General features: G+C 43.3%; 1 protein-coding gene across 4 annotated transcripts in view; it reads left to right on the top strand.

Moving 5' to 3' along the window:
- The first annotated feature begins 1,671 nt into the window (after nucleotides 1-1,671).
- CACNA2D3 (calcium voltage-gated channel auxiliary subunit alpha2delta 3) overlaps nucleotides 1,672-25,098 on the top strand; it is a 482,706-nt gene continuing 459,279 nt past the window's right edge. For 2 of the 4 annotated variants that reach the window (XR_014522462.1, XR_014522463.1), the window contains exons 1-2: nucleotides 1,678-2,857; nucleotides 3,520-3,601. Coding sequence is in view for 1 of the 4 variants with exons in the window: in XM_083489214.1 (XP_083345340.1) it covers nucleotides 2,748-2,857; nucleotides 3,520-3,601 (192 nt within the window). In the remaining 3 variants the exon portion in view is untranslated. Of the gene's footprint in view, nucleotides 2,858-3,318; nucleotides 3,417-3,519; nucleotides 3,602-25,098 lie in introns of those variants that run through there. The other 2 variants (XM_083489214.1, XR_014522464.1) reach the window with 2 other exon arrangements.

Genomic DNA, 25,098 nt, shown 5'->3' on the forward strand with positions numbered 1-25,098 from the left:
TTGGCAGTGGCCCTCTGGGGTTTCAGACTAGAGACTCTCTTACCCCCCCAGGAGGTGTCAGGGATGAAGTCTGGAACCCTCTGTGATGCAAAGCAGATGCTCTACTGCTGAGTTATAGTCCTTCCCCTCGATGCCCAGGAGTGTGTATTTATGAACACCTCCCTGTTTAAATGGAAGCACATTTTGGCTATATGGCTACCCAGTCACACATTATTATTTTTTTACAGTTTGCCAGCTGATAGTGGACGCCACACCTGATGACATGGCTCAAGGAAAAGCAGCATGGATTTATACATACAGAAATGCTGATGATCCTGCTCCACAAATAAACATTAGGTTGCTGCTGCTGTAGCAGCTGCTGCTGCTTTACCGAAGTTCAAGCATAAAAATGAAAACAGGGGACTTGTTTCCATGAGATGAAACAATCAGTACACACTATTGAATCCTATAGGCCCAGCTTGATTGATAAAGGTAAGATTGGCAGAAACCTTTTGTTTCTCTTGAGGCAAAATCTCTTATTTAGAAAGACCGTAGCAGGCAGGTGTATCACATTGTAAGCAGAGTGACCAGCATGCTGGAAAGCAGGAGGGCTCATAGGTAGTTTAAAAGATTCAGGCCACAGTCTCATAATAGCACAAATTTGCATATGCTAATTTATATGTATAGATGACTCTGGGAAATTAAGGAGGTGGGTGGCCGAGGTCTCACTAGTGCCTCACTTTGCAGAGTGCTCAGCTCTCTTATAAGCAGTTTCTTTTCTTTTAAAGTTTTCTAAAAAGTGGGGGGAGTGTGTGTGTGAGAACCGAGACTTGTCACAGGGGCTTGGTGCTCCTAACATCCCTGGTGTAGAAGGTGGGATTCTGAACAGAGTCCAAAAGTTATTAAGAAAGTTAGGCTTGTGAGTGCCCTGGATACTGCATCCTCAAACAGGAGTGCACAGTCACTGTCACCTTACAGAGAGAAAGAGAGAGCTCCAGCTCCTGTACATTTCCCCCCTCTCCTGTAATACAATACTAGGATGACTCAGCTCACCTTTCATTCTTAGGATGCTTATTTCACAATCAGGTGGGCAACTGTTTATTCTTTACTTCTGATGCACTGAAGGTGCGAGTTACCAAGTGGAAGGGGGGGGGAGGTGGAAAGGTTAAGGAGACCAGTTTACCCCCCCTCCCCTAAGTAACTGAAAATAGCATCTTTTGCTTCCTTAGCGCCTCTCTCTCTCTCTCTCTCTCTCACACACACACACACACACATATCTTGGCTTCAGTTGTACCACTAGCTCGCGATCCTGCCCCTCACCCCTTACCAAGGGGATTCCTTCACAAGGCCAGATTAATAATTTATTCCCCGGCTCCAGCAGTCACTTAGGCTCGCATTGATTTCCTTGTGCTGCATTTCCTCCCGTTCATCGGATCCTCCCCCCCCCCCCCGCGCTTCACCCACCCGGGTTCACCCATCTCTCGGATCTTGCCTCGCCGCAGCCGAGAGAGCGAGGGAGCCTCCGCCGAGCACACCATGCTTGCCGACGGCCCGCGCGGCGACGCGCTTCGCGGGGAGCTCCGGAGGCCCTTCCGCCCGCGCGGACTGCTGACCTGAAGGGCCGAGGGGGCGCCCGCAGGTTGGCTCCTCGTCAGCGCGATGCAGGAGGGCAGAGCGGCAGGGAGCGACCTTGCGCGCCTTCCTCGCCGCCGCCGCCCTCCCTCCTCCCGCTCCTCCCTCCCGCGCTGCGCCTTGGAAGTGCCGCGGGTGGAAGAGGTGAAGCGATCCCCTCAGCCCTTCATCGCCGGGGCCGCGTTAACCGGGGCTTGTCACGCAGGAGCGCGCTGCCTGAAACTGACCAGGTCTCTTCCTCCGGCGGCGGCGGCGGAGGGGCTGCGGTTCTGGCTGCGGCGCCTTTCCCTCCGGCTCCCCGCTGCCGCTGATCCCAACGCGGATCGTCCTGCCTTCCGTCCTGCACTTTTTCCTGCGGACTTGCTCCTCTTCTGCCGCCTTGGAGACACTTTCGGCCCTGGCTCGCTCTTCTTCTTCATCCTCCTGCTGCTCCTCCCTCCCCCTGCGATGCCTGCCTGACGGCGTGCACCATCTCCTTAAAAGGCGGCCGACGCCGCGCCGCTCTCCACCAGGGTATATTAGCAGCGCGGACTTGATTTGGGACGAAGGCTGCGCTGGAGCTGCGCAGCGCTGAATGAACGCAGAGAGAGAGAGGGAGGCGGGCGAGAGGGAGAGGGAGGCGCGCGTACACACGTCGCCCAAAAGGGGACGGAGGGAGGGACCTCTTTGCGTTTCCCTGGGCAAAGTGAGCCGCGCTTCGGCCGCCGAGCTCCTCCCCACCTGACCCTCGACGACAGCGAGCGAGCTCCTTCCCGCCCAAACCTGCCGGGCTCTGCACTTCAAGGCGCCGGCGGGAGCAGCCACGAGGTCACTCGCGGAAGTAACTCCGGCGCGCCGCCGACTGCGGAGCGGAGTTGTGGTTGCCCAGCAGCGTGGCAAGCCCGTGGGGCGGGTTGCCGAGGACACCCCACTTTTCCGGGACCAGCCGGGAGAGCCCGACCCGCCTCAGGATCTGGAGCGAAGCCAGCCAGCCAGCCGCCCCGCTCGCGGAGCTGAGGAGAAGAGGATGGCGCCGTGACTCCGCGCCCCGCCGCGCCCCGGCTCCGCGCTCGCCCGCCCGCTCGCTTTTCCCTCTCCGCCGCCGCCGCGCAAGCCGAGAGCAGCGTCGCCAGGAAGGCACGCCGAGGACCGACACCATGCCCGGGCTCGGGAGGGCTTCCGCGGGGCTCCTCTCCCTCTTCTGGGCAGGTGTTTGCCTCAGCCTGGTGGCCGTGGCCGGCTCGGAGCAGCAGATCCCCTTGGCTGTGTAAGTGTCGCAGGGAGAGCGGGGTGGCCGAAATGGGCTGGCATGGGTGGCTCCTTGTCTCTCCCCCACCCCGAAACATCTTCCTTCCGTTTTGATTTGGGGCTGCGGGAAACGGAGCTTTATTTCTTACTATTTCCCAAATTTCCCTCCGCGGGGGAACTTTGGGCCGGCAACTGGCCGGACACGCTCGACTCGCTCCTTGCCCGCAGTCCCGCTTCGGCCGAGAAGCTCAGGGACAAGCGAATAAACACGAATACGGAGCTCTTGACAAACGCCGCCGACGCCGCTGCTGCTGCAGAGCGAGGTTTTGTTTTGATAAAGTTTCATCTCCGGCAAGTTTGACGAAAGAGGCCTCCCCACTCCCTTCGCCTTGCCTAGTGGAATAGCTCAACGGGGAGGGGGGTTCAAACTGAGAAAGTGCACCCTTCCTGCTTTGAAATAACAAATAGTTTTGTGGCACCTGGAAGACTAAGCTAATGTCTTGTGGCTGTGATCTTCTGTGGACCACAGTCCGCTTCCCCAGAGGCGCGCACTGTAGTCCTGAGCTGCAGGTATATATGTGAGTTGCAGCTCAGATTGTGAGTGGAGTGTTGTTGTTGTTAACTGTCATGCATTACTACATTTGCCTCTGTTCCGCATTTTAATTCTTTCTCTCTTTGCAGTGTGAAACTCTGGGCCTCTGCATTTGGTGGGGAGATCAGATCCATCGCAGCGAAATACTCAGGTTCCCAACTTCTGCAGAAGGTAAGGATCGCTTCAGGTGTACGCACCGTGGATGGATTTAGTGCTGAAAATGGAATCCGGTTTGGTACCCTGAAGAAACAGGAACGACATCTTTCAGTCAGAGGGCATTCTCCGCTCCTCCCCTCCCTCCACACTTTTAACTGCCTGCTGTCTTTTTACACACTGCAGAGACTATAGACTTCACCGTTCACTGGTTATTTTTAGATTACTCTCCCTTTCTTAAACGGAGCCCACCCAGATGACTTTGTCTCTCTGTGGTGGAGCTATTTAGATTTAGAAGTGTGCCTGGCTTTTGTTTTGCTTCCTAGGTGGGGATTATGATGTTAGCAGCAGTTTTTCTGTGTAAACACACATGCACAAACGCACACACACACACGCGCACACACAGACACACACAGTTCATTCAAGAGGTACAAAAACCGGGCAAATTTTATTTTGCTCTCTCTGGCTGTACTTCGTTGCAATGGGTGGGGGCTGGGGGACCCGAAGGCTTGACTATTGTTTGTCATCTCTGCAGTTTTTACAATCCTATTATTCCTCCAATCATCTCAGGCCAGTGCTGGGATGTATTACATCATTACAGATAAGGAGAATGAATGTGGTTATCTTCCTGCTCAGCTGCACAGCTGGGTAATAAGCTTGTGAAGTAGTGCAAAAACTTGAGAAATTGGGCTAAGTCTCCATAATTCTGGAGAGTAATGAGAATGGAGAATAGATTATTAGACCTTTTATAGATTATTAGAGCTTGCATCTGGTCTCATTTAAACATGCAACCTTATATTAAAATCCTGCTTTCAGATAACCTGTGTTTAAATATAGCTGTTGATGAATTAAAAATAAATGAGAAATCCAGGCCGGTGGTAAGTTGAAAAAGGGCTCCGGGGTTGCAGTTCCGCATGATTTGAAGACATGAGCTTTCAAAGTGAAATTCAGCTACCCAGATGCAATTTTTAGAGCTTGGATTGAAATGATTCAATGGACCAAGTTAAACTTTAAATAGATTTTTTAAATAAAAAAACCCCAAATAAATAAGATTTTGCTCCGCACGAAGAATGTGCTGTGTATTTTGCATGGTAAGGGTTAGTGCCATTCAAATCAGTGAATTGAAACAGTTTGCTATTGATAAGACTGTCCTTGCTCCTGTGTTGCGTTGGTAAGGCAAAGAAACTTTTATGCTTCACTAATTACCGTTAGTGCAGTAAACCTAATGGCTGTTAAAGAAGCATAACAACTGAGCAGAAAATACTCTTCCTCTCAATGTTACTTAGTATTTGAAAATGGAGATTTTAAAAAAGTATAACAGTTATGGCAGAACACAGTTCTGGGCCTGAGGTCATTTGAAATATTTCCAAATTATTTAAGCTTTTTTATACACTAAAGTAGAATACTCAGCATTTATTAAATAATGCTTCCTTCACTGACAGAATTTTTCTGTGGATACTGTGTAAAAACACCCCTTCCAGTTTTTTGTGTTTTTTTAAAGGGATGATATGGGTAAATGTCTAAAAACAGCATATACTGGCTTCCTAATCTTCTTAAAATGTACTTTAAAAAAGAGTTATTATCCAAGATATACAGTCCTTAATTTTGGAAACCCCTTTGGCTCAGAATCCTTGTATAAAATGTGGTCTCTTGCCATTTTCCAAAAGTTGCATAGAAAAATAAGGACATAAGAGTTGTGAAATGGTATTCTTTGTAATAACTCCTCATCTTCTTATGATAGATTATTCTGAAATAAAGAATATTATCTAAAGTAGTAGGATACCTTCCTATTGGTTGCTATACTGCAGTGTAAATAATCGGAAGCTACCACAATGCTCATTTTACATTCTCTTCATCATCTCTCAATTGCACTGGCAGTACTGTGTTCTTCTGTCTGCATCTTGATAATTGTGTATTTAATTCCCATCTGGCGGGTTGTTGTTTTTTTAAAAAAATAAATATATTGTGTTTTGGTTTGAAATACCATAACTAAATGAAACAGGAAACACCAATGCTGATAGGATGGGCACTTCGAGCTGTACTACTGCTAATGTCTTTAAGCTGTCCTAGCATTTGGGTGGCATTATTATTATTATTAGGATTCTTAGTGTATTTTAAATTTTGACTTGGCGTCTTTATTGTAAGCTATGCATTTCTCTGTAGAACTGGAGCTTCAGGATTGTGTTTCAAATATTTGTCTTTGCAATAGCTTATATTTTTAACATTGTTGAGACAAAGGCATACCTGGTGTTTTCATTTTCAGATGTGTCAAAGTTGTGGGGGAGGGGGGACAGTTCAAGGCATAAACAATAATATTTAGTCCACTGGAACAGTAGTAATCCAGACAGTTAGCAAGATGACATCATTGCACCATCCCAGATGTGAAACCCCTTCCTAGTGTCTGGCTGTGAAGAATAATCCATTTGGATGTTGAGATAGTAGTGAATTAACCCAAATGCTACTGGCTTTCATCTCACCTCCCAACTGCCCATTGTTGTGTCTCTATGAGTAAAAAGATACTGATGATGAGAGTAGAAACAGTGAAATTCTAACATAAGTCACACTCAAGTGCCATTGGAAGACAAAAATTAGTAAGGTGACACCCGTGGACATGCAGTAAGATTCTCATGGTAACAAAGTATTAATCAAAGTGCCGCATAAGTGTACAAGTAGTAGCGTGAATGGTGTTTTTGTTTTTGTGTTCCATTTGCAAAAAGACAGAAAAGGGGCTCTGCGGGATCAAAATTTAGTTTGCTTTTAATCCCAGGTATCCTGTTTCATACTTGGTTTCACTGGATAATTTGCATTTAATTTTGGATGGAAGGATAATAGAATATTTCCCAAGGCAAAGCAAAGGAATCGGTTACAGTGGATAGTGACATGAGCCATTACTCTGCAGTACTGTAGCCACCAAATGCACTAGAGTAGAAGCATTGTAGAGTGTACACATGCTATGGGCACCTTATTTAGTAGCCTGGAGCAGCGTGCATAGGAAACCCGCACCTGCCTTTTGGACCGATGTTACAATGCAAGACGTAGCTCTTCAAACCTTGACATACCTGTTTGGAAAGAAGTCCCATTGGGTCACTAGATTTGACTTCTGCTTCACAGTACTTAAAGTCAAAGCCTAAGCTGAATTACAAAGATGCAGGACTCTGGATTGGTGCCGCAAGCCCAGTTCATTCCAGTGAAGCCTGTGATGATGATGCACTTGTTTTGGACAGGGCTGTTCTGTTCTGCACTCTGCATTGTGTTCTCTGTGTGGCCTAAATATGGTGTTGTTACCCTCCCAGCCAATGCAAGGGTCATTTAATTTTTGTTCCTCTGTGCCTTTCGATGAAATCTTAACGTATTCATAATCTCATTCTTTTCAGTAATAATTCAAGAGAGTCTGCTTCCAGACAAATAAGGATATTTCCCCATACAGGATGAATAGTTGGTTTTGAGTGTCTTTCATTTACCTTTAAGGGAAACAGAGCTGTTCTTCCTGCAGTATAGTAAATGGGAGGGGGGAAACCACAACACTGTTTCTTTGATATGGCTGATCTTCCCAGTTCCTATGCTGGTTGTCATGTAAATTTTGCACTGTAAAGGAAATTGTCTGTATGCTTCTGTAGCGGGAGGCATATTCTTCACTTCATTAGCAAACACTGGGGTGGGGGGCATGGTGGTAAACTTGGATTTAGCTCCAAATATATCCAACTTGCCCATTTGTAATGAAGTTTAGAGGAGGGGTTTGAATGATCATGATTTTATCTGCACCTTGGAAAAGTGTTCCTTTTCATTTTCTAGGCTAGCATACTGTAAACAACCATATTTGCCAAATATCACACATAATTCACCGAATACACCCATTCATTGCAGTTGTGCTTACGCTGGTGAAGTTCCTGTACTTTTTGTGGTTGCAGATTATTTGAATGACAATAAAAGCCTAGTACAATACTTCACTATAAAAGGTGGCATTTTTACATCCCAGATTAAAGGCAGGGTTTAAAGGCGTGAGACCATGTTTTCTTCTACGGTGGGACCTGCTGAATCTTGAAATCTGTTTGCGTTCTAAAGTTTTATCATTGTTAAAGTTACCCGTTAACAATAGTTGCTCTTGTTAGGTATAGTAAGCTATAGTGTACCTATTAGCAATTGTTCATAGAGATACAAATTTCTGCCTTTAACTTAAAGAACAATGTAAATGGAATGAGAACACCCAAAATTTCTTTAATTATGCAGCCTATTTCCTGAGACGTCAGTTGTAGACACACATGCATGTCCTAATGGAATTTCTTGGGCTTGAATTAGAAACTCCCCCTTATTTTTTTATTAATTTTTATTATCTGTAGTATAAGCATAGGCAATACCTTTAATAAAATGACTCACTATTTAAAGAACAATATATTCTGCTCCTTTTCATACTATGGAGCTTATACTTTAACAGCACCGTTCATTAATAATTTGCATCAGGGACTTTTCATTTCTGATTGCACACGGAAGAGATATATGCTTTTCTGTGGTCTTTTCAGGTCTTCCTTAAGTATGGTGTTCGCTTAAACCTAGGTCTGCACTACAGGTATCTGTCTGGTGCAGGCGTTGGCTTACATTGCTGACAATGCATTTGCTCTTGGTTATCTGATACGTCCAGGGCATTATAAGCACAAATGAATTCACATGTATAGGACTCTTCTAGGGCGAGTGGGCTGTCACTGGGGATGCATGGACCACATCTATCATCATGCTAGGTTCGCATCCTCTTTCTTTAAAAAGAAATGCAGATGAGAACTGTGCATTCACAGTAATGATTATGTCTGCTTTCTGTGTTATTTCTCATCATGGAGAATTGTTGAGAGAAGAATTGTGCCAAGTGTATTCAAGGTTAAAAATAAGAAAGAATACTCTTTTTTCCCATTGAATCCTGCAGCTGAAGTGGATCAAAGCAACCGTCATAATATTTGAATAACAGCATTTCTATCTATACATGCTCTTGAAGTTTGGTATGTTGTTGAGGTGGATTCCCCTCCCCCCCCCCCGCCGCCACCACCCCATAAAAACATGGCGGCTGTGCAGATAGAGGCCACTGGTTAGCTGATACAGGTTTGGTGCATTTCACAAATGAGACAAGGTAGGTGCCTCAAAGTGGTACGGCTCACCTTGTCTCGAAATGCTTGAGATGAATCTTCCCAGTGAGTCTGCTACCTACTATTTTAACTTCTTTCTCTTACTATTTTAACTTCTCTCTCTCTCTTCTTTCTCTACAATATGGCAGTGTCAATCCCTCTTGATCTCAGATCTGTACCCTTCACCCCTACCCCATTCTACTGGGCATAGAGACCATGGGAGTTTGTGCAAAGGCTGGATCCAGGAAAAAGAACAGAGCCTATTGAGGAACTGTACATAAAGAGTGTCACATGTCAAGGGGGTGGTAAGGGAGAAGCAAAGCTGTAGCAAAAGAAGGATGGCATATTATTGAGAATGTGACAAAGTATGACTGCGTGTGCATTTGAGCATGTGAGAAATGCTTGTAAAAGTAAGGAATTCTTCATGGGCAGTTCGTACTACGCGGGGTACTTGAGGAGTAGTTGAAGAGGAAATGTCAGGGGAATTGAAAATTACACCTGCCAAGAGGGATAAAAGTATTTGGTTGCTTAGAAGGAATATTAGCACCTAAATGGCAAAAAATGAAAGAAATGCGGGACAAAAATCCGGAGACGGCAGGTGAAAGGATTACCACAGAGTGGTTCAGTTCTGAATCCCGTTCTCTCCCACCCCTGAGAAAACTGGAATGCCATATCAGGGAAATAAGGCAAACCTATGTTTTAAATAGATGTTTTTTAAAACAGCTCTCTCAAATTTGCTCTTCCAAAGAAAGTGGAGCAGCCAGTGAGGCAGGTGGCATTGTTTGAGGGTGTGTGCTGTGTTTGGTGGTAGGATGAACACTGGTAGTGCCACCTCATCCCAGGATTGGAACCTGACTGGCTGGTTGGGAACAGAAGCTTCCATGGCATGCTTACTTAAGAATGTGCAGGAGGCTGATCTGCAACAAAATATTCTCCTACGAAACAAGAGGCCCTGTGGATCTGGTGTGAAAAGTGGTTTTTTAAATGAATTCAGGTCTCACCTCCATTAGTTTTGTACATTTTAGAGATGTGTGGTAGACAGACTAATAAAATAAGTCATGCAAGACTGCACCGTGAGTTCAGTGCTGAGATTTTCTCTTGCCCGGTATGATGCAGAAGTAGGTATACCTAAATGAGACCAAGAAAAATACATAGATTTAAGCATACTTAACTCTGCATAGGGCTTCGGCCTCATGTTCAAGCTCAGTTTTTTTATAATATTAGCATTGCTTTCATTTTTTGCTTCATTGTCCATGCAGATGTTTCGCTTAGGACAGCAATGGTATACAGTATAGGTACGCAGGGTGGCACCAGCATTTATATATAAGAGGATGGTTTGATTTTTTAAAAGGGTGTGTTTTGCATTCTTGTTGCATTCCTCCCTTCAAGGTTTTGTGTTCTAAACTTGTCTTCTTTTTTTGGAAACCAAGGGTTGAGAGGTGAGACTATGCAGACTTATAAAAACTGGAGGCTTCAGATAAATTAACATTCAGCTAACACATCTGATTCACGCAGAACATCTATCTTTAGTTTTAAAATACATAATTGTTTCTTAAATTCCTCAATTTTTCATTTATATTGATCTAGAAAAAACGTGCCCCAGTCATCTTGACATTAATTGCTCTTCTTTCTCCTGTTCTTGGCATGCTTAGTTTTTCTTTCTTAAGTATTCCCCGCCAAGCTACTGCAGTTAATACTGTCATTACTGGGGGATGGGTCAGTAAGATTATGAGAGTTCCTACAAATTAAGGAAAGGCATGAATGACAGTCTTGTTGAGCTGCAGCTTTATTTTTATGACAGTTTTAGTCCATGACTTCAAGCCTCCAGTGCAGCAATCATGAAGATGCAAGTTAATAATGTTAAAAGAAAATACTATTGTCATTTTAAATATACAAGAATAAATAGTGTTAATCATGCTAATACCAAGCCGTAAATCCCAAGTATAAATAGTTTAGTATTTTGGGCTCAGCAAAAATCACTGTAGGATTACTGTTCAGTTAACATTAAAATCATTAACTAAATATACAAAAATATATGCAAGGATGCAAAATGCCTTCAATCATAGTCTCGGCCTTTGAAATTGCTTCTTTTCTCCATTTGCTTGCTAACTCCTTTTAATTATGCCATGTACGTAAGTAGCTTGGGCCAGGTTCTAAATGGTCTTTTTTAGGCTTGGGGTCTGCCCAGTGAAAAGTAGAATTTTCCAGACCAATGAACCTTATATCACAAAGCTGCTTTTCAACTTTCTCCCAACTTCAGAATCATAGTATGGGTGCTCATTTACTGATTCTTACTGAAGTCAATATAATTGAAAGATTTGCTATGAGCATTTATTCTGCCTGCATTATGTGTTTGTTTATTCAATTTCATACCTGCCCTTTAGCTGGTAACACTTGAGCTCAGGATGAGGTACATGGGGACTAACCAGACCCTCACCTGCTTAGCTTTAGTGAGGTGGCCACATCATGTACGCAAAAGCCATGCCCTAGACTAATGAAAATGCATGCTTTTCATACAGTAGTCACATTACAGGTGTTAGAGGGCGAAAGTACCTCTTCGCACAATGCATAATTAATTTATAGAGCAACACAAAATGTAGCAATAGCTTTAGAAGGTGTGTAACAGAACAACAAGTGGAAGAATTAGTGACAGAGTGCACTGGAATGGTGGATAGATGGAGTGACAGGTTGACATTTAGGAAGAGTGGCTATGGAGAAAGACTGAAGATTGAGTGAGATTAGAAAGAGTGGAGGCATAGGTAAAAGGCTGGGAGTTAGCCTGCTGTTAGTGGAGAGCCAAGTATATTTGGTGAGGAGATCAACACCTTTATTTGTATTCCTTTATTTACCAAATGACTCCATGTTTTGATTGCTGTTTTCCATAGATAAATATATGCATTGCTTTTTTAAGTTTATAGAATATGTTCTGGTTGGGGTGATTCTAGGTTAGTGGTAGGACTGGTTGGTAGGATGGGGTGGCAATGCATCATGAGCTCCCTGACCCTGGCATCACTGCCATGTACTGGGGCAGAATTGGTCAGGGTGGCGGCAAACTGAGGGTGGCTGCAGCCCTGTCCCAACACCACTCCAATAAGTGGCAACAATGCTGCTGTCAGGAGGCCATTGCCGCTGGCTACTCCTTATCAGATCTCACTCCAGGTTCTGGCTTTGAATTACACAATCATGGAAATAAAAGGAGAGCTCTTCTTGTCTCTCTAAATCTGTAGATAGCGACAGTCGAGAATTCTGGACCAAATGGACTAGCTAAGCCAGTGATGGTGAACCTTTTATAGATCAAATGCCCAAACTTCAACCCCAAACCCACTTAACATATTTTGTCTTAAAATAAAAACACAATAAACAGAGCTTTCAATCATGCAAACAACTTTTGTATTGAAAGGTAAAAGTTTGCATTATCCTTGTTTGGGAAATCATGAAGAAGGGAATAACTCCCAGACAACATGGCCGTTTTGATAATTCCCTTCAAGAAACTCTTCTTTGGGTGATTTCAAAGCAGAAGCTGAATGCCCGTCTGCCATGGATGCTATAGTTGTGATCCCTGCATCTCAGAGGGGTTGGACTTAGATGACCCTCAGGTTACCTTCCAACTCCCCACAATCCTATGAAAAAAACAAAACAGTCTCCTTTGCCCTCCACTGATCCCCTAGCAGGGAGGATCTTGCACCTACCCATGGCGATGGAAGAGAGTTCAGCTCGAAAGTTTGCTTCCTGGCCTGATCAAGTAGGCGAAAGGAAATCCCGGAGTGAAGCCCAGAAATGCGTAGTGGTTCAGCTCTCCGCTGCCGTCGGTCACAGTGTGGAAGGGAGGCACCCCAGCACAGAGTTTGTAGGGGCAGCGTGCGTGCCAAGTACAGCTGTGCATGTGTGAGTAGCCAGTTTGCTGCCCACAGGCTGCAGCTGAAATGTGAACATTCCATTCCGCTGTCTTAAAGCGCCTTGGTGCAAAACTGTCAGTAAGACTGGCAGCATTTTGTTCCCTCCTGCATGAGTGGGGTTCAGAAGTGCAGCCCGGTGGGCTAACCATCGAATCATAGGATTGTGGGGAGTTGGAAGGGGCGCCGTCACATGTGCCCACAGAGAGGGCCTGAGTGCCCCCTTTGGCACGTGTGCCATAGGTTCGCCACCACTGAGCTAGGCGATTGTTCTAGTGACCTCCATGGGCCAGGGCCTTTTAGAGAAGTATCACAAGGGGATTAGTCTTTCCTTGGCCATTAGGTGTGATCAGGGCTGGCCCAAAAGGTTGCGCTGCCCATAGCAAAGGACAAGATGCAGCCCTTTCCCATTCCATGTATAAACCTGGAAGGGACTAGCAGTTGAAACTTCAGTACTGGTGACAGGAAAGCATCCCCCACCATACCTGAGAGCAGGGCACCAGGCAGGCTATGTGGTATATACAGATCTGTCCTCCAACATCTCCTTGGCACTCAGCACCTCCTCCCTCAGACAACCACCTCACTCTGTCTCATGGTAGGGCATGATCGCTTTGTGGTGAGCCTTAAAGAAAGGCCACTCAGTAAGCTGCAGGTCTGAATAGGAATTTCCATCTGGGTTCCCCACATTTAAACCCAAATACTGATTCCTTTTGTTTGGAAGCTTTCTTGATTCCTTTCAAAAGTCTCCAGAGCTTTTGGAAAAAGTCATACAAGATCTGGAAACTTCTCTATGGTCTGCATCAGCCACCAGTTGACAGAGACTAATTGTATTCTGCTCTACCTCCTAATTTCTTATTATTGTTTTCATGGATTTCAGCTTCTTTCTTGAGATGTGTGATCATGAACCATGTAGTCTGTGTTTGCTTCAGTGTAAATGTAATATTGTTTAGATTTCTTTTTAACTGAAAGAAAAAATAAATGTCATTTCAAGCCATTTGGTGCGTACTCACCTCAGTGTTGTCTCACCCTGCTACTTTCACTGCATTTTGCATGCATGGGATGATCCCATTACTTTTATGATTAAATGTGAAGTGCTCTGCCTTTGATATGTGATTTGATATGTGATGGAAATATGAGATGCCTTCAATTCATTTATAGCACATTCATATTACGTTTTCAATAAAAAGTCTCTTAATATAGAAATTTTAAGTGGATGATCCAAAGAGAATACATTAGCTTTTTTTTATTTCAAGAGCTAATTTTCTTCTATAATTCATCTATAGCTGGTTTTGTTGTCTCACATCCTTTTTGGGGGTCGGGGGGGGGAGACAGAAAAAGAAAAAACCTTTCATGTTCAAGGGATCTGGCCACATTGACATAATTAAAAATTACAGTCCAAAGCTCATCAGAACCCATAAACAAACCCTAAACATCTCCCAAAGCAAGCTGTTTCAATACCACAAAATTTGAGAGCAGGAAATGGTAGCTTCCTCATTATATATCTTAACATTGCTTACACTCAAGCCATCTCTTACTCAGGTGGTAAACCTGCATCACTAGTATGTAAAGTGTGTAATGAAATGCTAGTATGTTATGCCTGCATGCAAGCTGTTTTCCTGAGGGGGAAAAAAGCCTCAAGTAGATTATACATTTTAATAATTATCTCTTTTAAACTGCGCAACACAAAGGGTTTTTCGAAACAACCTGTGAGGTAGGTTAGGCTAAGAGGCGATGATTAGCCCAAGGTCACCCAGCAACTTTCATGGCTGAGTAGGAATTTGAACCCTCGTCACCCATATCCAGTGCTCTAACCACTACACTACACAGGATTTTACTTGTAGTGTCTCTCTGTATGATGATTTGAATGTTGTGGGTTTTTTTTTTTTTAAAAAAAATCTGTTTCTTTCTCTTATTAATTCCTTTGGATTCTTTTATTGCTTATCTTTGCTGTTTTTGCCCTTCCTTTTTGTTTTGATCCAGTGCTTGCTGATTTATTTTTTAAAAAATGGTTTTAATTGTATTTTTATTTTCTTGTGAGCAGCCTTGAACTTTTAGGCAAGGCAGGATATATATATATATATATAAATAAATAAATAAATAAATAAATAGGTAAAGATGAGTATATAATTAATGCTCTAGATGGGCAGCTCTACCTTTGACCTTCAGATGTTCCTTAAGATAGAGCATCTGCATGTATAAGTGGGGCCCATGTTCAGACATTATAATGAATAGGTCAGGACATGGAGCCTGTGGCGCTGATGGATGTTAATTCTGTATGCATATCACATCTGAAAAAAACACCTTGGTTGACAAGCTTAAGTTGCCAGAATTGGGTTTTACATGTTTTAAATGGTTTCACCTCAGGCAGGTAGGCACAGAAATGTGAACAGCATTCACTTTACACAGATATGTGAACTTCTAATATCTTGAAACTTCCTAATCTTGACATTAATCTTTCCCAGTTTGTTGAGCTAGAACCGTCGTTGTTCCTAGGAAATACGGGATAAAAGATAATGTATCGTTTTGCCTGTATAGATGCAATCTTTATACGACTAAAAGTTTACTTTGGTTACGTTAGCATAATACTTCTCATTTCAGTAAACAGAAGATGCAAGTGTTAAGTCATGCGCAAGGGCTCCAATTTGCTGTATATTTCTGGCTCTGTGTTTTCAGCATATGATTCTTGTAATTCAATTTGGACAAATGTTTCAGTGTTTCTTATCTGTGCCATTTTTTCATCTCCATTTCTTCACTGTCAAGCTCCTCTTTTCTTTTACAGTTAATTTGTAAAAGCTGATTTTACCCATATCCATCTATTCCCCGAAGAGTCCTTACTAATAGAAGGTGGAAGGTGGTTGCATCCTGTAAAATGTTTCACACCACAGCAGAGTTTTTGGCATGCATATATTCAGCATACATTTTTTAAATTAAAAAACAAACAAACCCTTTCTCATCGCCTCAAAAGGAGGAAGCATATGTGCATGGGAACTGTGTGAAAATTAGTACTGGGACAATGTGTTGGGGGGGTATGCAGATCCCCAAAGCTGTAAATGGCATTATCATTACACATGATGAGGTTGTGGTTGTGAATGACCATCATTCATGGGCTATCAGAGTTTGATGCAGCGGCCCAGGTACAAAACAATGGTAATTCTTGGAGACATGCGTCAAGCTTAATGATTGTGAACATGAGCATTTTGTCGGGAATCTTATCTGGGGGCATTGGAAAGAAATCTCAAACCTAGAAAAATCTGAGTGATATAATCACTGCTCAGATCTCCCTAACCCTAGTGGAGAGAGAAAGAGCAAGTGGGAATATGTTTTGTATTCCTTTTTTCATTGGGCAGGATAGCACCATTCAGGAAGCTTATCAGTGGTACACCCATTCTCCTGCCTGTGTACCAGGGGAAAGGCTCAAAAGTCTGTGGAGTGTTGATTGCTTCCTTATCAAACTAGCAATCTTGAAAAGACAGAATTCAGATGACAGCACTGCTTTTGCAAACTAGTTCAAATTACAAAGGTGCCAAATCTTGTATAGTTTTGCTAATGTTGCTGCTGTTTGGCATCCATTTCTTTTCTGGCATCTGCTTATCTGCACTATTTTCCTTATTCCTGTTTTTCCCTCCAGTCCTTGGCCTTGCTTGTTCTCATCCTCAGTGTCCAGACTGAAGCTTAATGCAGTTGGTGCTGGCAAACCACATGATTTTGTTTATAAGCATTTGGTGCGCTGGGATTAGGTAGACAGCCTGATGGAGTTGAATTCCACTTTAGGGAACAGGACGTCCTGGTTAGTGCTGGTACCTTTTACCAACTCTGGCTAGTCACACCCTTTCATTTCCTAGCAATTTTATTTATCCCCCATCATTTACCGGGGCATGTCACAACAATTTAAAAGCCAAGATATTTCCCCCCCTCAAAACAAATTTTAATCACAAGGATAGATTCTATCTATTCATACCCTAGTCACAGGGTATTTGATGTGTTCTCTGTGGGGCCATCTTTGAATATTTAAATTATTTTATTTTATTTTATTTCATTTATTTCTTTTAATAAATGCTTTTTGTGAGACACCTTTAAATGATTTCACAGCAAAAAAGATAAAAAAGAAAAGAACACAAGACATCCACAATAAAACATAACATAAAACAATCTTGTATACAGAAACAGTTAAAACCATTACATTAAAAAAAAAATTAAAACCATTTCAGTTCAAGTGCGGATACTGACTGGTTACAAGGTTAATTGCGGCTTGCAGGTTGGATCATGCAACCCTGCTATTATGTCATCACCGTTGGTTGCTAATTTGTTTCCAGGCTCAATTTGGAGGGTTGGTCTTGACCTTTAAAGCCCTAAGCAGCCTGTGATCAAGATACATTCACAGCTGTCTCCTCCCATATGAAAACTTCCAGTCCTGCAGTGGACATCAGAGTCCTGCTGAATTTCCTTGTTCTATACAACTATTAAAGGTGTGGGAGCCCTGGCCTCTTTTTCACTTGGCCACCCGAGAGGTGGGCATGAAAGGAGAGAAGCAGAACTTTCACTGTGATGGCATCACAGCTGTGGAATAACATTTTGTGGGGTGTTCAGCTGACTCCCATCTCTGCTTGCCTTTCAGTGGGCAATGTGTATCAATCTTTGCATGCAGGAGCTGCTAAATTGAATGACTGTGTGTTGGCTGTTATGGTATTTTAATTATATTGAATGATTTATATTTGGGGTACTTTAGTTACGGCTTTGAACTTTTGACTTGATCCTCACAGCTTTGGCTGGGAGGAGATGGAGGGGAAATTATTTCCCTCCCCCCAAAAGTATGTGTGTGTAGAGGTATGCATACTGTTGGCAGTGTTGACAGTTTCTCTTTTTTTATAACTCCCCAACCATTTTACCGACTGCCTGTAGAGGTACCATGGCAGTCAGCAACTGCTGACTGTGCCACTCTTTCCCCCAGAATGTCCCTGCAAGGAAACTCCTTTTTTTTTTTTTTGGTATAACAACATCCCAGGGGTATTTTGGAGCAGAATAATGGTAGTTTGCAGGCACCAGTCATGGTGAGGAGCTTTGCTGCACTGTCACAGGAAATGGCAGACAAAGAAGGGGGGGAGAAATGCTGTGGTCTTCTGTAAGCCAGAATTGGTGGCTGGCGTAGTGGTGCTGGGATGCAGTTGCATAACCGGTTTCCCAACATGGAGCTTGTTGCCAATAAGAGAGAGAGAGAGAGAGGAGTCAGGAGGCCAGCATGGTGCAGACACAGCAGCAGAGCCAATCCAGCGCTTCTCCTGTACTGACCTTACTACCACCTTATGCCTCTTGCTCTTCGTTACCAGCAGTGATCTTTGTGTTAGGAAGCCAGGTAGGCAACACTGCTCCACCTCTCTGGTCATGAATTTAATAAATACTCCCTGAAACTCGTGGGGAAAATTCATAGCCTTGAAAAATAGTCCAAATGCATTCCACATTCTGCCCCCTGTACACAAAGTGCTGAATGGAGGTGGGTGAGGTTTCTCAATAGCCGTAGGATTTTTCATTTCATTTATTTATTTAACAAGATTTATGTTGTTTCCCTGTGTACTACTTCCCCCATGCCCTGCTGTAACTCGGGCTAAACGCGTGCAACTAAAACAGCTGCATATCATCCCCCCCCCCACTTTTCCTCCTCTGGCAATGAAGCCGTAGTTTTGCTTTCCCCCCTGCCATGCCCTTGACCTCAGGGAAGTACAGGATGTCAGGCAGCTCCGAAGCTCCCAAACACTTCATCCCAGCACATAATGCTGTTACTAATCTGATGAGCTCGTTTGGGCCCCTATGATTCTCAAAGGTTAGTTTGCATTCATCTGTCCGACATGGTGGCTTAAAGCATTTTGAACCACTTTGAGTTGAGCTCAGAGGTAAGCATGCTAACCATCACTGGAAAGCGTTTATAGTCAGTTTCATTTGGGCTGCAAAGCTTACAAACAGAACTGGTAAGCTCTTTTGCCTATGATAAACCTCACATAAGAGTTCCCCTTGATGGATCTATGAAAGTTTGATTTACTTAAAGGTATTCTGAGGCAGTGGCTTGCGCATCCCCTTATCGGTTCTCTTTTAGAATGTCTAAATATGTTATTTTCTTATTAATGTTTATCAGAATTTCCTGATGTTGGATTCAGATATGCTGATTAGGATCTAAATTGGAAACTGCAACCAGTAACGCCACTGGATGTACTACAAGCAAACCCTGACTGAGTCTTTTTCCAAGGCTTTGAAGCATCTTTTAAAAATCACTTCCCTTTGACGGCTGGATTTTAAAATGTTCTACTGAAATGCCACAGGCGAAGGAAATAAGAAGATTCCATTTTCTGTCCAGAGGAAATTAGCTTGGCTATGCAAATTTGCGCCTCATTTGAGTCTGCAGATGTTGTTCTGTGGATTCAGGATATGCGTATTCTCTGCTCTTGAAAAAAGTGTATCAGAATTTTCAGTAAGCTCCCAACTTCCAAATTATTTGTTCATCTGAGAAGAAACGTCCAAATTCTCCTCTAAATTTTGCTTTAGGCAAGATCTTGTCAACTTTGCTTACTTTATTCACTAGGGGTGTGGGTGGCACTGTGGTCTAAACTGCTGGCCACATGACCCGGAAAGCTGTCTGTGGACAAACACTGGCTTCCCTCGGCCTGAAGTGAGATGAGCACTGCATCCCATAGTCCCTTTTACCTTTACCTTTACTTTATTCACTATCACCTAGAGGGGTGGGATGTAAGGACTGTAACCTTGAATATTACGTATTTACAAGGTCCTGCCACTTACTCTCACGACAACCCTGGTTGAGAGAATGTATCTAGCTCAAGGTCAATTAACAAGCGGTTGAGCTGAGTGGGTATTTGAACCTAGGTCTTCCCAGTCTATATCTTAGCATTCCATCACACCCTGTGCCCTGTTTTACATTGCAATCTGGGCAGGAAGTGAGGAAGTGCGCTTCTGATTTTCCCCTCCTGAATTTACAATGCTAGACCAAGGGTTGGCATACTGCAGTTCCCCCTTTTCAGGTGTGTTGGAGGAACAAGGGGACTTTGGATCTGGTGCTTCCATGCTTGCCCTTCCATGCTCCAGCACTCCCCGGATCCCTGAATTTTCCACACACTACTGGAAGACACCCTGCCTTCAGCACAACGTCAGCATGGGGACCCCTCTGCTGTTCATACACCACATCATAGGACCCTTTGTCCAACCTTCAAGTGGAAATAGGATCACACTCTTAGAATGTATACATTTAGGTAAATTATTAAACTTAGATAATATTTAAATCACTAGTTCCTGCATTCTGAAGTTGCACAGACACAAAGAAAACTGAGACCAGTTCATTTCTTTTGCAACTCTCTCTTTTTTCCAGCGTCGCAGCGTCTTTGTTTTGATTTGATATCTCTGCATATACTTGACTAAAATGTTGTGTTGACTTGTTAATTCTGGCAGTTGAGCATCCTCCTTGCCATCAAAGTGTTGTACTCCATTTTGTCACCCCCCCCATACTACCGGTAATGATCACTAGAATGAAACCGTTGTAAATAATGATCTAGTCTTTGATCTGGGAACTGCATTCATTCAAATAATTTCTTCCCCCGTTTTGAACAATTAGAGTAGTTTAAATATATATATATATATTTGGAAAGGGGAAGGGTGCTTTCCTCTGTAACTAATAAAAAAGTAACAAAGGCAGTGTTTACCTCATTCAATAATGTGCATTTCACTTGCAATTAAATTACTTCCTCTGCATAGAGCTCCCCCCCCCCGAAAAGGGGTGAGGGATTTTATAACAGACAGAGAGATATGTGTAAATGTGACTGAATTTAAAAGAGAGAGAGAGAGAGGAAAACAAAAAATAGTACAGTGGTGCCCCGCAAGACGAATGCCTCGCAAGACGGAAAACTCGCTAGACGAAAGAGTTTTCCGGTTTGGAGGTGCTTCGCAAAACGAATCTCCTATGGGCTTGCTTCGCAAGACGAAAATGTCTTGCGAGTTCCTGCGGGTTTTTTCCCCTTCCCCCCCTTTTTCTAAGCCGCTAAGCCGCTTATCAGCTGATCTGATAAGCTGATAAGCCGCTAAAAGCTGCTAATAGCGCTAAACCGCTAATCCGTCAATGGGCTTGCTTCGCAAGACAAAAAAACCCGCTAGACGAAGAGAATCACAGAATGGATTCTTTTCGTCTTGCGAGGCACCACTGTATTCACATTAAGCACAATTTACAAACACCTCTTTCACCCACCTCCATCTGTGGCAATTCAGTATAATACAAAAGCAACATAACCATTCCCTCCCTTCCTCCCAGGTGGGGCCTTACTCTATTCCAGTTTGGTCCCTCACACTGTGTCAAAATGCCTCATGCACTGAATGAAGAAGAGTAATATCATGCTTTCTCCACTACAATTACCTGTCACAAGTTGCAGGGGTAATGGCTGCAGAAGCAAGCCCACTCTACTCCTGTAGGCTCCCTTTGCATTCTAGAACCCTGGTTTTCCTGGCTGCCCACACCACTAGAACAGGCTCCCAACTTCAGAAGTTACTGCTTCCAGAAATGGTGAGCGGCAATAATTGTGGTGCAGTGTTTATCATTCCATTGTGGCGACCGTAACCTAGGTTTAAGGGTGCCATTTGACGATTAGCTTATACATCTGAATTTCTAACGCTGTTGTAGGGTGGTCGGGGCTGAGCTAGCATGCTCATTCTCATTCTCCCTCATTGCGGGAGTGATTTAGAATGCCTGAACAGGGCTTATGTGAAGTGCATTGCCCACATGGTGATGTAGTATCCAACATACTGGACTCATCTTTCCACACAATTTCAATTATGTAGAAAACCTATCTAGATATTACAGTTGCATGTGGGAAATCATTTCAGAAAAACCAACAACAACCCCCCCCCCCCAATATTTGAAAGCTTATATACTGCTATTGTTGTGACAGGAGTGCCCATCTTGGTGGTAAGGGCCAGAGACTCCAACACAGGCCTTCCTCTGTGCCATCTGAGACCCTTTTACCCAGCAAGAATTGAGCTATCAATGAATTTGACCACTCCCCTGACAATATAGAGCCCAGGAATTTACCTCCGCTCTTTTATAAAATGCGTGTTTTTTGTTGTTGTCCAGTAGTTTTGTAGAGATGACATTGGCTGATGCTCTAGCTCCTTTCTGCCTCTGATGATTCTGTAACCTGTGCGCTGCAAGATGAGAGCTTTGAAATACAACTTGGGTGCGTAAAACTCTTTGTTGCCATGTCATCTGTAACACCTCTTGTATTGGGCTTTGTTAAAATGTAGGCCGAAATACTGCAAAAAGCAAAATATATACAGGAGGCAATAAATCTGCTGGATGCAGATAGCCCATGTCTGTAAGGCAAAACACTTCATTTCACTTTTTATCCTCCTACCAGTTTCCGTTATCAGTAAAGAAAAAAAGTGTATTAATGTAACATGATAGCATCATGTACAAACAGTGTGACGGGCAGAGATTTGGCACAGCTGCCATGAAATGAAAGCCTTTTTCCTTCAAACCTGTAAAAGCTGAAGTTTGAATATTCTTACTCTTAATCCATTTTCTCCTCCCTATACTACTAGATTATATTGACCTAGTTCAAGCATGAACAGCATGGGTGTAACAAGACAGCCCCCCCACTCATCTAAGGACTGCCTTGTATTTTATATACCTAAATTTATCTACCAAATTTATCTATACTTTTTTTGGATTATACAATGTCAAGCTGCAGGTGGTGGGTTGTGTTTTCAAATGCTGAGTGGACAGACAAAATTACTAGAATAACGGCCTCTTCTTAGCCTTCTCCTAGAAATGTAATTTGCATTTCTGCAGGAAATCTCTCTCTCTCTATTTTTTCTGTAGAAGCAGTGAAATAAGGAAGTCTCACCTGCAGCCTGTAATGGGACTTTCCAGGGAATTCAACTGCTCGGTACCTACTACAGATAACTGAAAGACATTTATTATATAGCCATGGGAGCGAATGCAATTCCCCACCCCCATCTTCGTCTCTCCCCCCCCCCCATCTTTCCTCCCTTTCTGCCATTGGCATTTATGGCAGCCAACCACCAAGCTGTTAAAAGGTGAACAGTACAGCTGGCAGATGTCGTAATATGTGTATATGTCAAAGGCTAGGATAAAAATGTGTGTCTTCAGCATATGACTAAAACTGTAAATTGAAGGTGCCAGACTGACCTCTGTGGGAAATGAATCCCACAATTTAGGGGCTACCACATAGAATTTCCAAGGGTGGTGAAACTACCAAGAGTACAATGTGGCACTAAATTAAACTATTGATGAAATACAGTGATACCTTGGGTTACAAACGCTTCGGGTTAAAAACACTTTGGGTTACAAACTCCGCTAACCCGGAAGTAGTATCTCGGGGTGAGAACTTTGTCCCAGGATGAGAACAGAAATTGCGTGCTGGCAGCGTGGTGGCAGCAGGAGGCCCCATTAGCTAAAGTGGTACCTCAGGTTAAGAATGGTTTTGGGTTAAGAACAGACCTCTGGAACGAATTAAGTTCGTAACCTGAGGTACCGCTGTATATAGAGACTCCAAAACAGGTATAGTTAAGCTTTGTCAGTGATAAGTTGGATGGTGGGCTCAAAGAATAGTTATGGCCTTGGTGAATGTAAAAATGCTTTTTCAGTGAAGAGACCTTCTTGTCTGTGAACCATTTTCAAAAATTGCTTGTTTCTGTGAAGAGGTCATCTTTTTGCTGGAGGCATCTGCCTTTTGAGGCGTTTGAACACTGAATACTTCCTCCCCCCACAAGCTGTCATATGATCCCTTCCATTACACACTCTGCCTTGATAATTTCCCAGCTTTTCTTTCTTGCATTTGTTCTAACTGAAATTTCCTCTGCCTGTTTCAATTGGTTTTACTTTTGACTTCCGGTGCCTCAGTATTGAGCTGTGTGCTGAGAAATTGCTGTTGTATTGTACAGTAATTCCTGACTATATTTCAGGGAAACATGAGAAGAAACCTATTTAAAGGGCCCCCCGTCCTACTTTGAGAGCGGTGGGAATTTTGCCTGCTTAATAGACCACATGAGTGGGCTCTAAGGAATTACTGTAAATGCTTAGGAATTGAGTAGTCTGTTTTTAGTTCAGCAGGACATCTCTCCTGTGTAACATTACCTGGTTAGAGTAAATTTTGCAGTCGCTGTGCTAAGGGATGCTGGTTCTGGAAAACTCAAAACTGTGTACAATGCACAAAGTGAATATGTTACTTATTCATTGTTTACAGAGGTTTTTAAAAAGTCACTTTTGTACATACCCAAAGCACATATCCAAATCAATAGTCAAATAAATACTTTAAAACCAGCAGCAGGTTAGAACCAGCAATTTTAAATAAAGCGCAATTAAATTACCTATCACTATTATTTCAGGATCGATGTGTTGGAGACTCATTCCCTGTGTCAGCAGTCATGGGATTGTTGTCTATCACATGATGGTGTATGTTTTCATTCCACAGTGTGGGAAGGGACGGAGACAGGATGTTTTGGTATTACTGTGTTCCGTGAAGTGGGACTATTGTCCTTTGTTCTTTCTTTCTTTGCTGTCTGATGAGAAAGAGGAAGGAGCTAAGTCAGAATGCTCCGAGTGTATTGTATGTAAATAAACGTAGATTAGCCAAAATGCTGTGCTATTGGTTCTGTTAGGCAAACTGTGAAGACTCTGTGGATCCCTAAGTGTGCTGATGTCTCCAAGGCATCAGTTGTTGTGATGTTCTGGTTGGAGAAAGCTTTTGAAGCTTCTGAACGACTGACCAGGAAGGAGAGAACATGCCAGTCGGGCATGTGTCTCTGCCAGGGTCCTACACGAGAGTAGGACGCTCCTAACATGATGATACGCTCTTATTGGCCTAGAAATGCTTAGAGTTTCGTGATTATTTCAAAACTTCTTGTAGCATCTACCACCACTTCTCCCTTCCTCATGAATGAAAAAAATCTGCCTTGTGGTTGGCAGAGGAGGTTGTATCCCCATAACTCTGTAGGAGTGTCTCTTTTTACCGAGGACTAGGAGTGCATATCCCAGAATCCCTAGGGGGAAATGGATGTTGTGTGCTTAACAAATTTTGCTAAGGAGAAGGCCGTCCCAAGAATTTGAACAGGTTTTTTTTTGGGGGGGGGGTTGCCTATGCAAGCACCCCACTTCTGATTCTCATGACATCCCTGGTACTATTTTAAGATGCCTTCCTCAATTAAAAAAAAAGAAAAAGCTTTAGTTTGTCAATAAAAAAAGAGTAACAGGACTGTGTGTGGCAATGCTGCCTATGTTAACCAGTTTGAGAGAATATGACCATAAAAGCCCTGCTCTTCACATTCATAATTCTAACTTCAGTAAAGGATGAGATGCAGGGCCTGGCTTTAGATGCTGATACGAGGGGGTAGGCTGCTGTGGCATGTTTTGTAAATTGACTCCCCACCTGTGCACAACAGACCTAAGTGAACCTGGTCCTCCACATGTCTTCCTGGCCTCATGTGGGACTAGCTCTGGTCACTAGCTCAA

Source organism: Podarcis liolepis, assembly GCF_965112155.1.
Source record: "Podarcis liolepis genome assembly, chromosome: 2".
Taxonomy (NCBI): domain Eukaryota; kingdom Metazoa; phylum Chordata; class Lepidosauria; order Squamata; family Lacertidae; genus Podarcis; species Podarcis liolepis.